Source organism: Phocoena sinus, chromosome 4, assembly GCF_008692025.1.
Source record: "Phocoena sinus isolate mPhoSin1 chromosome 4, mPhoSin1.pri, whole genome shotgun sequence".
NCBI classification, from domain to species: Eukaryota; Metazoa; Chordata; class Mammalia; order Artiodactyla; family Phocoenidae; genus Phocoena; species Phocoena sinus.
In genome coordinates this window covers 16282080-16300204 of record NC_045766.1, presented here as the reverse complement: position 1 = coordinate 16300204, position 18125 = coordinate 16282080, and the positions used below count along the sequence as shown (strand labels likewise).

Sequence of the window (18125 nt, the reverse complement as noted above, 5' to 3'; positions counted from 1 at the left end):
CCTCACTCAAGATCTTCTCAGTCACTCCGCACAGTGGCTATTCTAGATCGCTCCATAAGGGCCCTCAAGTCCTTAGACAAATGGCTTTGTGTCTGCTCACTCTGCTGAAAACTTGAGGCCGTTCTGGACTACCTGCTTCTGCCTTCGCTTTGGTGTGTGTCCGTCTGGGTCCCTGTAGTCTGAGTTCCTCTCCACCAGCATCTAGGGAGGACATGCCCCTTCTCCTGGAGAGCAGGGCCTGTGTCCTCACCTCTCCCACTATCCAGGGGGTCAGCCCCACCCTCCTGTGTGTCACTGTCTCCAGCACCTTCTGCCCTGCCTTCTGGAGTCCCTGTTACCTGCACACGTGTGTCCTCTGGCATGCACAGACCTTGCTTGGGTCTCTTCCTTCTGACCCTCCCATCCACCATGAGTGCCCTTAAAGGGTCCTTGCTTTTGCCATCCTTGCTGCTGATCTTGTGTAATATATGGTTTGCACCTGGACTTTTGTAGCCTCCCATCTTTTCTGCCATTCCCTCCCTACCCAAACTAAACTTCATTTGTAAAAAAGATCTCTGGGGGCTTCCCTGGTGGCACAGTGGTTGAGAATCTGCCTGCCAATGCAGGGGACATGGGTTTGAGCCCTGGTCTGGGAGGATCCCACATGCCTCAGAGCAACTAGGCCTGTGAGCCACAACTACTGAGCCTGCGCATCTGGAGCCTGCGCTCCGCAACAAGAGAGGCCGCGTTAGTGAGAGGCCCACGCACCGCAATGAAAAGTGGCCCCCGCTTGCCACAACTGGAGAAAGCCCTCACACAGAAACAAAGACCCAACACAGAAAAAATAAATAAATTAGTTAATAAACTCCTACCCCCAACATCTAAAAAAAAAACTCTAAGGGATACACGTTAATTTAAAAAAAAAAAGATCTCTGACTCCCTAAAGCTATTATCAGATAAAGACAAAACTCCTCAATCTCAGTCCATGGATCTTTCATAACAAAGTCAATTCCAATCTCCCACATCCCCCTAAATCGCCACCTTGCTGCCCCTCCAGGTACCACAGCCCTGGCCCCCAGGCCTTCGCTTAGGCTGTTTTCCCAGTTTGAAATGCCTCTCTCCAGGCCTCCTCTGCAGTCTCCAGGTTCCTTATGCTTACACCCCTCAAGGCCTCCTCTCCTAGGAAAGCACCCCTCACTATTCCAGCCCATGGACTCTCTTCACTGCTGCCCTTCATCCTTCCACCTAACCCTCAGCACTTTTGTGAACACCATTCCTGGTCTCTAATCATTCCCACGTGAGCATTGTGAAGATGGTGGCTTAACCTCCAGTGTGCAGGCACGGAAGTTTAGAGTCTGGGTCTGCCCCTGTTTTGCACCATGAATCTTAGAGCAAAATGGCAACATTAGTGAAAATGAAGATCTTGGGTCACTGAGAAAGAGGTCCCGAGTCCCACGTACAGATCTAGGGCACTGTGATGAGTTCTAGGCACAGCAGTCCAAGAAGCATGGTGACAAATGAGAGGAAAGCTGATGACCAGAGGTCTGTAAGCCACATCCTTAGTCAAAGGACAGAAGAAACATGGGGAGTTGAACCAGGACAAAAGAATATAGCCCCATGATAAGAAATTACTGGGGTCTTAAAATATGAAGAAAGTCTACTTTGCAGAGGCAGAGATGACTGGATGTGTAATCATTCATTCATTTGGCCAGGCGGTCATACTGATGACACACTACCATGTGCTGGGCACAATACAAGGGCTGCAGGTACCAAGGCATGGTCCCTGCCCTTGGGTATGCGACATCGTGTGGTGTGGGGCCAAAAGCAAACAGAAGATGACAGCAGTGCTGAGTGAGTGACTTGGCAGAGGGCAGCTCAGGGGGTCCCCCAGCCTAGAGTGACAAGGCGGTTGAAAGGGGCTCCGAGAAAGGGTGACATGAGTGAGTCATGGAAGAGCAAAGAAATTAGCCCCATGGATGAGTGAGGAGAGTGAGAACTGAATAGAATATCCCCTGATAACAGGATAAAACAGGATAAAAAAAAAAAGCCCTAAAGGGCTTCAGGAGCCTGAAAATGAGTGGGCATCTCTGGAGCATAAGTGGTATGGGGGCGGTGATGAGTGGCTTGGGAGCAGTTGTAAGGGACTCCAGGTTAGAGGCCAGAGCAAAGAGACATGTGAACGTTACAAAGAGGCCCACGCTCATACTAAGTGAGGTGATATCCATTGGCCTCTGCGAGAGACGGCCTGGGGAGGGACCACCTGTCCATCCTTTGATCTACTTAAAAAGTAGGTGGATGGCCCCCCTCCCCAACCCAGCCCCCACCAATCAGGGATTCAGCAGAAAGAAGGTCGTCCACTCTAGAAGGGATGCCATCTAGAACTTTGGTCATTACTATCTTGACACGCTGGAGATCTGAAATGATGAAAATCTTAGTTCACCTTACAAATCAGGACAAAATCCCATTGCTACAAAATCCAGGTGACTGCCTGAATTCTCTGGTTTTACTGGAATCATATGCAAGTGTGCACTGCTTGAAATAAGTGAAGCATTGGATGGGCAGCTCTTTTACTGAAAAATGTGTTCTGGTATATTGGCATTTGGATTGTGAGGACCAAACATTAACCCATAATCACTTTATCATCTATGCATCCTTCAAGAAGTTCAATGATTAAAATGAGTATCAGTCCTTGTTCTCTCAGAACCATTAATCAACCTCAGGCAAACAAGTGAGAGTGAAGAGCAGGGTTGCTTTTTGTTGTTGTTTTTCTTTCTTTTTTTTTGGTTGCTTGTGACTGATTTCACAAGTGTATGGGAGACAGAGGCTGCAGCTGTTGAGGGCAGAGACCACATCTTCTTTCTCCATCCCCAATGCATAGCACAGGGCTTGCCCTGCCTGAGTGCCCAACACCTCTGTGCTAAATGAATGAATAAAGAGCACACTTGGGACCAGTCATTTTAACCCATCGATGGAGCACAAGACATTGCCAGAGTCTGAAAGAGTTCCTGTGAGAAAATGATCCTAAATTTGAAGGGTAGAAATTCCCAAGGCCTAAAGCGGCCCCTTCTCACCTAGACAGTTAATACGAAGGGTGAGTACACGTCTAAACACTTAGTCATTAAGACGGCCGAGGGCAGCTGTAGATGCTCCTCCCTTGGTTTGCCTAAAAGTGCTGATGCCAGGAGTGAAAAGTGCTACAAGACAGTAAACAAGAGGGAATGATGAATGGAAACGTATTAAAATGAGGAAGAAGATGAACATGGGAGAGACCCTGGAAGTGTCATCAGCTCGATGGCATCTGAGCTCTCTATTAATGAGCTGTTGCAGGAGATGAAAGCCTCTTTGATTCTACTCACAACACTGAGATTGAAAGGTGTACCAAGTACAAACCATGAGTGTGATATGGAGCAGGAGATCTGGGCTTGGAGAACTACAGCCTATGGCCAGCTACCTGTTTTTGTAAATAAAGTTTTATTGGATCCCAGCCATGCCCATCTATTGACATCTATTGCCCATGGCTGCTTTCCTGCTACAAAGGCAGAGTTGAGTAGTCGGGCTAGAGACTCTATGGCCCACAAGCCTAAAATATTTACTACCTGGTCCTGGTCCTAAAATATTTACTACCTAAACCAGAAAAATGGTGCTGATTCCTGGTTTAGAAGAAGTAGTGCAGGATGGAGGAATGATGAGTTCAGTTTCTTTGGACTGAACCCAGGACATCTGCTGGGCTGAGTTCTACTTGTGTTTGCATCTTCTTAAGACCAGGATTCCACAGCCTTGTGGAGCAGGGAGGGAAACCATTCTGGTTACAAGCATTTGGATTGAAAATTAAGATCCAATCTCTTATTTCAGGGGGCCATGCTAATTTTCAGATCCTCAGCATCAGCACAATTGCATCCAGTCCTACACTGAGCTCAGAAATATACTGAAATATAGTAAAAATATCTATAGTTCTAGTTCTGTGGTTCTCTAGCTGCGACCTGTGAGGTCATGGGTAAGTCATTTAACCTTTCTGTGACTTAGTTCCATCATCCATAAATTGGTTATACCTGGCTTTCAAGTATCTTTCTTTTATTTCTTTTAAGGATCAGAAGTAATATATTTGGCATATAATAGGCACTCAACATATGATGAATTATTATCATTGGGGCTATTATTTCAAAATACCCTCACGAGGCAATGTCCTTCCTTTAGACATATTAGAAGTGGTCAAGGCATGTAATGTATTTTATAGTCAAGCACTTTATACGTGAGGAAGAGTTCTATCGTAATATACCAAATGGCAACCAGTGCTTAGGAGAAGAATCTTCTGCGTCCCTAAAAACAGCATTCTTTCTTCTGGGACAATGAAATCCTTCACTGAGGTGCGGAAGGCCCCTCAGGCCTTGAGCTACTGTGCGTGTGTTCTGTTAATAATTGGTATAAATTACTGAGAAGTAGGGACAGGGCCTAAGATGGGAGAATAATCTTCCTTCATAGTGTCAGAAGTTGAGGTCAACTACAGTTTGTACAGGGAAAGGCCGTGGAGGACTCGGGTGTGGGCTGGGGAATGAGGAGTCAGGGGACACAGGCATGAGCCTCATGGTTTCGGTTCTGCTCCTTTCACCTCCGTCCCAGGGTGAATGCCCTTGGCACGGCAGGTGAGGAGAAGGACCGGTGGTTTCCCATGCGTCCAGCCCCTTCCCAGCACCGCCCCGGGCTGCAGGGCAAAGAACCCAGGCTATAGACTCCCTTTCTAGCTGTGTGACCTGAGCAACTGGGCTTTGTTTTTTTCAACTTCTTTGTGCATTTGTTTCTTTTACCCAAAACAACGATACTAAGATTTACTACACTGAGTTGTGAAAGGGGAGAGGAGATGATGTTTAGAAAGCCTCTGACACCCAACAGGGGCACGCTAGGGAGAAAGTATTATTATTTATCTGAGATGAGCCATAAGGCTCAAGTTCACGTGTGTGTGGGAAGGGGGGGCTGGGTGGGACCTTACTGGTGACTCTGACATCACACTATATATGGCCAAGCATAATATCCTACTGGACTTGGTCAATAGAACTAGGTCTAGGTCAACTTGAACTTGGTCTAGGTCAACTTTGGTGATGAAACGAGGCCATGTAATCAATAGGTCCAAATATGTCCAAAACATTTTTGGATTGGTCCAACATTTACTTTACTAAATGATAAAATATATCTAGTAAATAAGGGTCCCCAATTCAAAGTTGAATGGATATAATGGCTGCTTATGAATCCATACCATTTGAGTTACCCCCAATTCCCTGAATTATCAAAATCAACTGTCTACAAAACCCAGTTTCCTCTAAATGAGTAGAAAACCGCCTAACCCTCACCTTGCTTGCAAGTTCGGCTGTAATGGCTGAAGGGCACACCTCCTTGCAGGCTAGACTGGTGATCCACCGGAGCTTCTGCTTTCAGGGAGGTAAATTGGTGCCATTTTACAAGTGTGAAAACTGACCTAGAGTAAGTGGTTCAGTAATGGGACCATGGCTGTGTGTCTGTCAGTTATGGACGGCCCTGGAATCCAGGGCTCCCTTCCCAGTGCAGTCATGCTCCACTTTCAACACTGCCTCCATGTTGGAGGCTGCAGGTCTTCATCCCTGTTCCTCTTTGTATCCCCACTGATGCACTGGATGATCTCACCCATACCATCCACACACTGGCAACTTCCAAATGGTCATCTCCAGCCCGTCCTCTCCCCTGAACTCCAGATGTGCACATCTAGCTGCCTGCTCCACATCTACGCTTGGCTATCTCAGGGGAATTTTAGACATGGAGCTGAACTTTGGTCCCTTCCTTCACCCCAGACAGGCTCTGCCTACAGTGATCCTCTTCTCAGCCACTGGTGTTGCCATTTTTCTAGTGACTCAGGCCCAAACCCTCCCACATCCAAAACCCAACCTGTTGGAAATCCCATTGGTTTGTCTTTAGTTTATACCCCTGGAAATCAACTATGTTTCATCAGCCATCTGCTTCCACTTTGATTCAAGCCACCATCATCCTTGTCTTAGATGATTGTAATCTAACAGGTCTATTTTCAGTGGAAAAGCCTGAATGACCCTTTTAAAATGTAAGTCAGATTTTGTTTCTCCTCTGCACAAAACCCTGCTATGGATTCCCATCTTATTCAGCGGAAAGGCTCAAGTTCTTAAGGCCTAACATGAGCATCTCCTCTGATTACCTCTCCCCTGACTACTATTTTCCCATTGCTCGTATGACTCCAGTCATGCCAGTCTCCTTCCTGCTCCTTGAACCAACAGTCATGATCTCACCTCAGGGCCTTTGCACAGGCTGTCTATTCCCCAGATGCCTGCTTCAAAACACGCTTATCTCCTGCAGGTCTTTACTTAGAACTTACCTTCTCCAAGGGGCCCACCTTTACCATTCTATTTATTTCTGCAACCTACTCCTCCCCCAAACCTGACCCTCCTGACCCCATTGACCTTGATCTGCTTCCCCCCATCAATTTACACTCATTTTCTAACACACTATATGAGATCTTTATTTGTTATATTCATTATTCATTGTCTCTCTCTTTCTGTTGGAAAGTAAGCTTCTTGAGGGCAGGAATCCTTGTTTTGACCACTAATGTATCTTAGAATAGTAACTGCCAAATAGCAGGCACTCAATAAATACTTGCCGAATAATAAAGGAATAAATCAGGAATTTGCAAAAATATTGTGTTGGGTCAGTATAGAAAGTACTCTATTTTCCTGGGATTTTGCAAATGCTATAGATCACCATGGTGGAAGGAAAGCCCTGCTTCCCCCACAGATAGGCCAGGGGTCAACTCCACAGGGCACCATTTCCCTCTTCTTGGCAGGGCAGGCCCTGCTGTAGCCCCCAGCAGCAGCTGTGAGAGAGCAGTCAAGGGAAATAACATACAAATTTCTATTTCGATTAATTTCTACCTATCCTTTTACATTTCCATTTAAATATTTGAAACCTCCATACATAGCTCAGCACAGTAGTATATGCATATAATTTATAAATAAACAATCTTATATTGGAGGTATATGGTCAAAAACTTTGAAAAACACCAGTTTAGGTAATTTCCTGGTGGTACATTGGTAAGGACTCTGTGCTTTCACTGCTGTGGCCCTGGGTTCAGTCCCTGGTTGGGGAACTAAGATCCTGCAAGCTATGTGGTACGGCCATAAAAGAAAAAGAAAAAAAGACTAGTTTTCAAAACCACAGAATCTTCAGAAAGTTCAAGGGACACCTGGTGGGTGTGTAGCATCTGCATTAGTATAGCAAGTATGTGGCTGGGAGAATGGGATTAGTCCTGCCCATCCATGACAGCCCAGTGAGTGGTGCAGACAGCGGGGTTGGAAGGTTCTCTCTTGAGCTGGTACAGAAAGTGCCTGGGCTTTGGAGGCCTTTTCTGGGGCAGAGCTGGGAGCACGCTCAGGGAGCCTCTGATCTGTGTCACCAGATTCCTCCCCCACTCAGGACTCCCTCCAGCCTGTCTCCCTGGGACCTCAGCTGACCACCACCCATGGAAAAGTGGCTGGCCCTGGGTCTTGCAAGCCTGCAGGCAGGGCTGGCTCACCTTCTCATAGTACCGGATCTCATAGTCCAGGATGATGCCATTGGGCTGCTCCGGCTGCGGCCATGACAAGGTGATGCTCCTCATGGTGGCACTGACCTGGTGCATGATGGGGACAGTGGAAGGGGCTGCAGAGAGAGGAAGAGACAGGGCAGATGAACAGACCCTCGATTATACGAGAAGTGCTGTCTTTCAGAGAAAAAGAGGCAGAGAAATGTCATTGGACATTTCTCATCAACTAAGCTGGATCTATAGAACTTTCTGTGGGTTTTGCAGAACAAATGGAGTTTGGGTACCAAAGGAGAGAACAGGTGACAATTTAGGACAGGAGAACATGTGTGAGGGTAGGGAACAGAGTGGACAGGAAGAAAAAAGGTTTGACCAAAACAAGAGATGGCTGGAGAAATCACAGGAAAACAGAGTGGGTGGGGAAAGTTGGAGACAGGCATGGAGGATGTGACCAGCAGGACAAATCCAGGCTTCAGGCAGTGGGACAAGAGGCGCGATGGAATGTCTTTGAGCAGATGGTGTTGAAGGAACCTCAGTCTTGCGGGAATGGGCTGAGCCATCACAGAGAAGAGGATCTAGAGGCAAGACCTGACAGAGAGAGAGTCGAGCTGGTCAGTACAGAATTGCTGTGCAGTGAAAAGGAACATTCTAGCAAACATCTCCTTCTGAGACTGCATGGAAGATTTTGGTGCATTTCCAAAGGAAGAGAGGTGGCATCTCTCAAGAAGACATGAACACAGACCAAAAACAGAGTTCTTGTAGACTTCTGTCAGAGTTTTCCAAATGAAGACATTTGCTGTTGAGAGCTCACAAATATAAATGAAGAAATGATACATAAACCAAACATTTGGAAACAGAATAATAATTCCAAATTCTGTGAAGTGCTTCCGAAATCTCTCTTTAAAAAGAATAATATTTATTTCCCAATTCAACATTTTTCACACAGTGTAAGTAAAATGAAAACAGTCTGGAGATAATAAATGAGGGTTGTCTGTCTAGGAGAAGAGGCGGGTGATGGATGAGGCTGCAGTCTGTGCTCTACTCAGGGGCTGTTCCATTTAGTCCTGGCACTTCTGCAGTGTTGAAGATCGCTTCCTCACATGAACTCCACTTTACAAGACTTTCTCTGGGGACCATGGCTGAGTGACATTTACTATCCTGGATTTAAGTTAACAGATTCCCCTGCAAGACCTGAAATTACAGAGCACAGGTACCGGGTCACAGGCAGTTCCTCATTCTCCACGATCCACGGACTCTCAGTGAGAACCTATGGCATGAGGCCCCTGGGCCGGGGTGGAGACACAGAGCTGTGAAGATACCCACAGTCCAGGGGAGCCGTAAGGAGAGCACAGAGTGAGAGGTGCTGTGATGAGCCCTTAGAATTGCAGTGTCTGCCTGGGACTTTGCCCGGTTCCCATTAGAGACCTCATCATGGCCGTGAAAATGTGCCCCTCAGAGCTCCTACCCCTGGGAGCATAATTGCCTAATGACCCCAGCTGCTGCATTCTGCGATCCATCACTGCATCCACGCAGAGCCCACTTCCCACATGCTGTTCCCAGCCAATGACTGAGAATGGCGGGGATGCTAAGGCAGGTCCGGTCCTGAATCTTCTGATGGGCAACTTCTGCTCAAATACTGCCCACTGGATATCCCAACACTTCCCTGTAACTTGCGGCAGTCTAAGACTCTTCCCACTCAATCCTCCTTCCTTTTCTCTCTCCTTCAAAGGGATCAGACCTTCATTGTGGTCTGATAGCTCTCCCAGCCTCCTCTGGCCTCCACCCCATTTCCCTAGTAAATCTGATCCCATCCGATCCCATCTTGGTGTCTGCTTCGTGGAGGACCTGAGTTGATGCAGTCCTGAATACCCCTATCAAGTATTCCCTGCCCTGCCCTGCTGCATTCCCAGGGATGGGAAGCTCACTGCCTCCAGAAGCTGCCGCTCCATACCTGGATACCTCTCACCAATTTGCATGTCTTCCTTATTCTTATCTGAAATATGTCTTCTTCCTACCGGTCTCAGTTCTGCCAAGTGAAGTAATATAGAATGTTCCCTCTTCCACAGAATGGCTTGTTAAATAGCGAAAGAAACTATTGCGGTCTCCCCTGAGTTTTTCCTGCTGAAAAGAATGGCCAGATACTATGAACATTTCTCCCATGATATGCCGGCACCTGAGGTGGCTTTTTTCCACACGGGGCTCATGTTACCTAAATCTCTTTAGGCATAAGGCCCAGAGGTGAACCCAGTTCTCTCACTGCTGTTTGAACAGCAAAGATTAGAGTAAAACTAATATCCACCATGATCTGTGTACTATACATCTATTAATATGACCATTAGCCTTTGCTTCAAAAACATGTCCCTGCTATTTGATTTTTTTTTTTTTTTTTTTTTGCTGTACGCGGGCCTCTCACTGCCATGGCCTCTCCCGCTGTGGAGCACAGGCTCCGGACGCGCAGCCTCAGCGGCCATGGCTCACGGGTCCAGCCGCTCTGCGGCATGTGGGATCTTCCCAGACTGGGGCACGAACCCGCGTCCCCTGCATCGGCAGGCGGACTCTCAACCACTGCGCCACCAGGGAGGCCCCTGCTACTTGATTTTGAAACCACAGTCAGTATAACCTTTAGGTTTTCCCATGGTATGCTCCTCACCTTTTGTCTGTAGAGTTGGCTTTTAGCTTTGACTACAGGGATTTACATGTGCCTTTATGGTGCTAATTTGGCCTATGAGTGTGGTAAGTTGAAATAATTTTTGATCTTGACTCAACCATCAAATGCATCTTCTCTTCCTCCCAACTTAGGATCATGGCCCAGATCCATTAATCAGCTATGTAAACAAATATTTATTGAGCATCTGTCATGTGCCAGTAATCGTTCTAGGTTGTAGAGATTCCCTAGTGAACAAATTAATATTTCTTGCCTTCATAGAGCTTCTTTTCTAGTGGAGGGATTCAGAGACTAGACATAATAAATACATACAGTACAAGGTATGTTAAAAATATTAAGTACAACGGGAAAAAAATGGAGCAGAGGAGAAGGGATACAGAATGCCAAAATATAGGAGGCCAGCCAGGGGAAGACTGCAATTCTGAGTCTTGTGTTCGGCCAGGCCTTGTCTGAGAAGTAGACGCAGGAGCACAGAGATGAAAGAGGACAAAGAGGGAGACAGGTGGATGCCTGGGAGAAGAGCATGCGAGAGGGAGAGGCCAGGGCAAAGTTTCTGATGTGGGAGCATCCCGGTGTTTCAGGGAAACAGAAAAAAGCCAGTGGGACTGATGCAGAAACGAGGTCACAAATGGTAGGGCCCCCAGAGACACTAAAAGCGGATGTTGGCTTCTACTGAGAGACATGGGGACCCATGGGAGGGTCACAAACAGGGGAGTGACATCATGTGAGTTACATGTTACCGGTATCACCCTGTGCTATATTGCTAATGGAGTGCAGGGGCCGTGTGAAAGCTGAAAGAATAATCCAGCTGGAAGATCATGGTGACTTGGACCAGGCTTGGAGTGGTGGAGGTGGTGAGAGAGGAGATGGTCAGATTCTGAATATATTTGGAATATATCTCAATGGCTGTGTTTCTGGTCTGAGCAGCTGGAAAAGTGGGGTAGCCATCGACTGAGATCAGGGACGACATCGGTACAGTTTGGGAGGAAAGAACAGGTGATCCACTTTGGACCTGCTGGCTTTAAGACATCCAGGATGTCCCAGAGGAGATGATGGGTAGGCAGATGCATGTCGAAGAGGTCCAGACTGGAGTTATAAATGTGAAGTCATCATATTTCAAAGATATTAAAAGCACTGGAAATGACAGAAATCACCAAGAGGAGCAGAAGAGGATATATAGTCTGAGATTCAGGAGGTGATGGGAAAGCCACCAAGGGGCCTGAGAAAGAAGGCCAGTGATGTGGAAGGAGAACCAGAGAGTGTGATCGCCTAGAAATCAAGCGGCAGTCAGCCTTCCCCGGAGGACAGGATGTGTGAGATGCCACTGCTGAGTCACCATAGTGAAACTAGGCAGTGAGTATGGATTTAGTACAGGCTGAATGGTTAACGGGGTGCCTGGGATTTTTCTTCCCAAGGCCTGTGTGCGCTGTGCAGAGACCCAAGAGAGGATGAAGGAGCTTCAGGAAAGTGAGGCAGTGTTCTGGAGTCAGTCTGGATGGTTTGGGATCCTGCTGGGCCCACCAAGATGGATGGGAACGGCCCCTATTAATCCTCCCCTCTCTACACTATCCCCGGCCACCGCCCACCACACTGAAAGGGCTGCCCTTTCAGGCCTCTGTGGAAACACGATTCCGTTGACAAGTTTTTTATCATGTCAGTGTCATATAGGTTTTCAGGATCCTTCTGCCTCAAAAGCTGAAGCATCATGTATTAAAAATTAGAAAGTTTAATCCCAATGGCCTGAGGATTTTTGGTGGGCTTGGTTCTTTATTTTGCCTCTAATCCCTGGAAAGCCATCATTCAAAACTCAGCATATATGCCAACCATTGTGTCACACCCCTGCTCTAATCACTCAAGACAGAAGGACAAGTAAGAAAGTCACAGCCCTGCTTGAAGGTCCCATTTGGGGTCAAATGGCAAAGAGGTAAGGTGATCCAGACGCAATGGATAGTCAAATCCACTGAGAGGAGTGTCTCTGTTATACAGGTGGCAAGGACCTCCCAGCAGGCCAGCAGCAGCACACAGATCCAGGAGAAGCTGCCAGAGGGTGACAGTCACCTCCGCCAGCATTTCTCAGATTTATGGTGATGACACCATCGTCACGGGCCCCCTGGCAGGCCATCTATTCTCATACAGGTCACTCTAAATGTCTTACCTTTTAACTGAGATGGGATTTTGCACAGGGGAGAAAGTAAGAAAGTATCACGCCTCCTCCCTGAAGATCAGAACAGCTTACATTTGGTACTCTGCCATCAGTGATCACCTACGGTGACAAATGCTTTTTTCCTTCTCCAAGAGCAAATGTCACCTCTAAATCTGCTGTTTCACATGCAATAAAACCTTCAGACAAAACAAAATAAAAAAGAGCTCAGGTATCCACTCAAACACCAACTTCTCTTAGCAAAACTAAGGCAGGCTAAGACAGGAAGGGAAAATTAATTCAAAGCAGCAGCCCCTGGGACCCCTGAATACAATAGTTTGAACAGTATGTCCTGGCCAGCTGTCTTTTCTCCATAAACCAACCTGCGTCCTAAGATGAAGGGACAGTTTCACTGAATGCTTGAAAGAGTCTCTCCCTCACAAGCACACAGAATGTTTTTGACTAAATTAAACATTTTACAGAAGAAGGAAATGAAAATTATTAAACTTTAGCAAATAAGCAAATATAGACCTTTCTTTAGAAAAAATACGGACAAAGAATTAGTTTAGGGGCTATTTGGAAAGAAGGTACTGAAGGATCAAGAAAGATGTGTTTGCAGACATAGAGACCACACCGGTGGTTGCCAAGGGGGAGGGAGGGGAGGGGAGGGTTGGACTGGGAGTTTGGGATTAGCAAAGTATTCACGTAGGATGGATAAACGACAAGGTTCTACTGTATAGCACAGGGCAACTATATTTAATATCCTGTGATAAACCATAATGGAAAAGAATATGAAAAAGAATATATATATGAAAAGAATATGTAAGAAATATATATGAATATGAAAGAATATATATGAAAATAATATATATATGTATAACTGAGGCACTTTGCTGTACAGCAGAAATTAACGCAACATTGTAAATCAACTGTACTTCAAAAACTTTTTAAAATGAAAGAAAGAAAGATTTGTTTGGCCTAAAGAGGCGGTGCTCAAAAAATCCAAACATAATCAAAATTGCCCTGCACTTCTTTTCAGCAAAATAAAGAGGCTGGTCCAACAGGAAGCCAGAATCCAAAGAGGACAGTGGAGAAGCAATGACAAGTGTCCTGTCAGGCACTGAGGAAAATCTGTTTGAGCGTTCAACCAGAATCAAAACCAGGAGTGTGTAAAAGTCACACACCTGTATTGTTCACAGCCAATAATAAGAAGCCCTTTAAATGTGTCAGAAGCAGAAAGAGACTTAAACGCCATTGGTCAAAGGGCTTAGGGATGAAGAAACTGCAAACGCAGGTGGAGTCAGTCCTTTGTCTCTGTTTTTACCAAGAAAGACTTTGGGGAGAACTTCCTCCCAAAGTGCTTTTTTATTTTTTAACATCTTTATTGGAGTATAATTGCTTTACAATGGTGTGTTAGCTTCTGCTTTATAACAAAGTGAATCAGTTATATATATATACATATGTTCCCATATCTCTTCCCTCTTGCGTTTCCCTCCTTCCCACCCTCCCTATCCCACCCCTCTAGGTGATCACAAAACACCGAGCTGATTTCCCTGTGCTGTGCGGCTGCTTCCCACTAGCTATCTACCTTACGTTTGGTAGTGTATATATGTCCATGCCACTCTCTCACTTTGTCCCATCTTACCCTTCCCCCTCCCCATATCCTCAAGTCCGTTGTTTTTGAAGCAGACAGTCTAAGATAGTATATCACATACAGCAGCGAGAGTGCACAGAATGTTCTTGTCTGAACTGACAAAGGAGATGTGGATAAATTGCAGGGACAGGATGGCCCCAGCTGTAAGTTATGAAACAACTCACCGGTGACATGGGACAAGTAGCAGCCCAAACCAGTCACAGGTCACTGCCAGTGGCATCACGGATGCAGCCTGGTGGACTACCACCAGCCCTCCATTTGTAAGAAGGGCTCCAAAAGAGATCATAGGGCCTGCACTCCTGTCAGAGTCAGGCTGGGTCTTGGGAGGGTGGCATGAATCTCTCTGCAAGTTAATAACCCCAAGTCTGGACCCTGGCTCTTAATGTGTGGAGCCTTGATTTCCTATCTCAGGTTCTCCTGGACCATACAGTTTATGTTTATGACATTCCTTGATCCTTTAATTTAGTTACTGACTCAGTCATATTCAAAGTTTTCTCTTACTCATTTTGTTTTCCTTATCTGATAGGGGCATTTTCCCCCAATGATTAAGCATCTCAGATTCCAAAACGTGAGAACAAACTGATGCTTTTCTCCTAGCACAATTACTAAGTTCTAAAGCATTATCTTTGCTTATTAAAAATTACTTCCTAATGTCTTCATTGATTTTTGTGTCAAAATAATTCTTTCAACAGTTATCACCATAATCCATTTTGGGATATAATAAATGATGTTAAAATATTTTATTTAAGACGTCAAAAGTATTATCAGTAGTTTTGAAGAAAAATAATAGCAAAACACGCATACATTCAAAATTAAGTTGACCTATTGGAGAAAAAAGTTTGAAGAGGCTATAAAAATATGGAACTTGGATTTTCAGAGTTCAGTAAATCTCATCTAAAGGGGAAAACAGTGTTGCTCCTGCAGGTGGAAATCATGCCAGGGACAGCCTTGCTGTGAGACTACCCCTTACCTGCCCTAGAGCAGGGGTGAGGGTCACAGCTGAGTCCCCTTTGCCTGGGCTCAGGTAACAAGCCTAGCAAGTGTCCTGGAAGACAAGCGGTGTCTCCACTTAGGAGGCTTTCCTGTCTGAACTTCCCAAGGAGGCCCACGGAAAGGGCAGCCCACTGCCTCCCTCACAATAACTCATGCTGGGTCGGGTTGGGGAGCTTTCCCCTGTCCTTCCATGGGGAAAGGTTTGTGGGGTGGGGGGAGGTCCCCACAGTGACCCCTCAGAGTGATACAGCTGCCCCACCAGAACAGTGTGCATCTGAGTGTTATCGTCACTTCAGCCATCCGGGGCATTGCTGTTTCTCGGACAAACCTCCATCATTTGATGAACATTTGGGATGTTTCCACATTTTGACTATTGTGAATGATGCGGCTAAGAACATTCATGTACAAGTTTCTGCATGGACCTATATTTGCATTTCTCTTGGGTATATACTGAGGAGTGGAATTGCTGGATCATATGGTAATGCTAACCTCTCCTACTCTTTCTAGAATAGCATTTCCCAGCTAAATCATCCTTGGACTAACCACCTGCAATCTACACCATAGATCCCAGCTGTGAGGAAGACAAGGTGGGTGGTAAGGAATAGTAAGGAGCCAAGGGCCCCAGCCTAGGGAAGTAGAAATTAGCAAAAATAGAGACGGACTGTGCTCAGGGCTCTAGTGATGTTGCAGAGAGAGGAGGGCTCCTATTCTGGCTCTGCCATCTACTTACTCTGTGATCTTGGGTTAAGGTTACTAAACTACTTTGGGCCTCAAATTCTTCAACTGTAAAACAAGAATATTAACCCTGATGTCATGAGGTTTTCAAATGTTCTGAGGATGTGCCCCGTGTGGTCCATTGTTTCTTCCAACTAGATCCAGTCTGCTAGCCCAGGGGACTTGGCAACCAGCCCAAAGTCTCCTTCTGGGTCCACCAGTGTTCACAGATGCAAATCAATCCCTGGGCATTGTTCCCCAAGGTAAATGTGAAGAGCACAATCCAGTGACAAGCCTTGGGTATTCGTATGATAAATATCTTTGAGGAGATAAATAAACATGTCAACCCAGTCGGAGTGGAGTGATGAATAAGAATGGGCTTGGAGAAAGGGAAGGCTAACAGCGGGGTTCCCCGAGGTGGGTGTGATAAATGCTCCAGAAGGAAGATGGTTTCCTGTAACATCTGGAGATGACCTGAAGTTTCTCTGGGATGTAATCTAGGAAGTAAACAATGGGGTGCCTTGTCCTTGAGGACAAGGAAAGCTTGTGACTGTGGGGAGGGGCTGAGGCATGACCCACCCATCCCATGGTGTGACTCAGGTCCAGGAGTCACAATGTTCCCTCAGCTCTGTGCCCACCTCTCTCTTGGTCTGGTCACTGGCATTGCCTTACACCTAATATCCTGTCCCAGATCCCCTGTCCACCTCTGGGCTTCTTCAGTTTAAAGTATACTGCAGCCAGATTAACTGTCCCAAAGCTCATTTTACTCACTTCCTCTGATGCTCAAAAATGGCATCCCCATTGGAAAAAAAAAATCTCAACTCCTTCTCTAACATTTTACAATGTGGCAGCCGCTGGCCAGTCCAGGTGCCTCCCATGGTTCCCTCTAAGGAGCCCGCTGCTCTCATCTCACTCTTCCACTCATTGAGTCTCAGCAGAACCCAGCTTCAGGGATCTCCCACTACGGCCACCTCTCTTCATAACCCCACCAGCCTTCAAAGGTCCAGATCAGTCCACACACTGCCCTGGCTTAGCCACGCCAGACCATGCCCACCAAAGTGTCCCTTCTCTCCTCCCAACTCAAAGTCCTTACTTTTAGTAACTCTCATGGGGCTGTAATTACCACCTTGGGACACAGTGCACTGGGATCTAACCTTCCAGGTAACCATCTCTGGTCTCCATCACTGGAATAAACTCCTTAGGGCACAAGTCCTATTTTTAGCTTCTTCCCACTGTGTTAGCCCCTAATCGATGTTCAGTAAAAGTTTGCCTTTACTGGAATGGCTGCGGGCTCTTCCCCAAAGGCGCTGGAAGTAAGAGGGGTCGGAAAATCACACAGTTGCACCAAACATGGACATAGGCCTTTAAAGGAGAAGGATGTTGGGGGAGGGGAGGCAGGGTTGTGATTCTGCAGCCTGTACCTGGGAAGAAACACGGAGTGGGTCTGAACACAGCAGTCCCAGGGCAGTGGGGACAGGAGTGCTTCTAGATAGCAGAGGCAGAAACTGGGGAGGCTGGGACCATTCCCATCTCACTGAGATGTTTCAACTGAAAGGTTACCTTAACGTGAGTGGTTTTCTAACTTTTCTTTTTAAGCTGTAAAATCCTTTCTACCAAGAAAAGATTCCCTGAAGTATAAAGTGTGAAGCAGAACAATGCAGTGTTGCTCTGGGTGAATCAGAAGCAGGGGTCCCAGAGCCCCGAGGCTGGTCCATTTCCTATCTCCCCAGCCCAGGCTCTGAAGCTTTCATGGAAAAATCCAAAACTGCTAGGCAGCCTCCAAAAGTCCCCTTGAGACCTCAGATTAAATTATATGAGTTCCTAAAAGGCATGGGTCTCGAGGTTGGATATGAGGAGTTAAGGGTTGTGGGTTATCTTTTTCCTTATATGAAATACACCCTTAGGAAAAAACTAAAATTTGTATTTAAATGTCAGGTAAAGACATCAGGCCCAATAGTACTGATGACAAAGAAGAATAATTTGCACACAGATGAAATGTGCAAATGATGAACTGTGCATAGAAGAATCTTGTCTCTTCTGACATCCGTATTCTAGGAGAGAACTTTGTTGAGAAGGTACTGCTTAGATAACAGGTTCTGCCTCTGTTGATGAAAACTCATTTCATTGCACAAATACGCTTGAATTTTACATCAGGAAGCCTGACTCATTAAATATTTTTGGTACAGTAACACTTCTGGTCAAAGTAGATTAAACAAATAAGTAATTACTTTGGAGACTGTATATGACTACAAAAGCAGAATTCATTATTTTTCTAATTGTTTTCCCCTAGTGTGGACATTGGCTTCTTTGCTTTTGCTCTGGGCTGTGCCTTGAGATGGCCCTGACAACCCTTTCCAATCTCCTTCTCTACCTTGAGTCCCCTGGGGACAGAGGACTGCTCTGGGTGGGCGGC

At 46.1% G+C, this 18125-nt stretch overlaps 1 protein-coding gene across 1 annotated transcript in view; it reads right to left on the bottom strand.

Annotated features, from left to right (window-relative positions):
* EPHB1 (EPH receptor B1) overlaps window positions 1-18125 on the bottom strand; it is a 428630-nt gene that overhangs the window by 85733 nt on the left and 324772 nt on the right. Inside the window, exon 6 of the mRNA XM_032630301.1 lies at window positions 7541-7665. Within this exon, the coding sequence (XP_032486192.1) occupies window positions 7541-7665 (125 nt within the window). The remainder of the gene's footprint in view (window positions 1-7540; window positions 7666-18125) is intronic.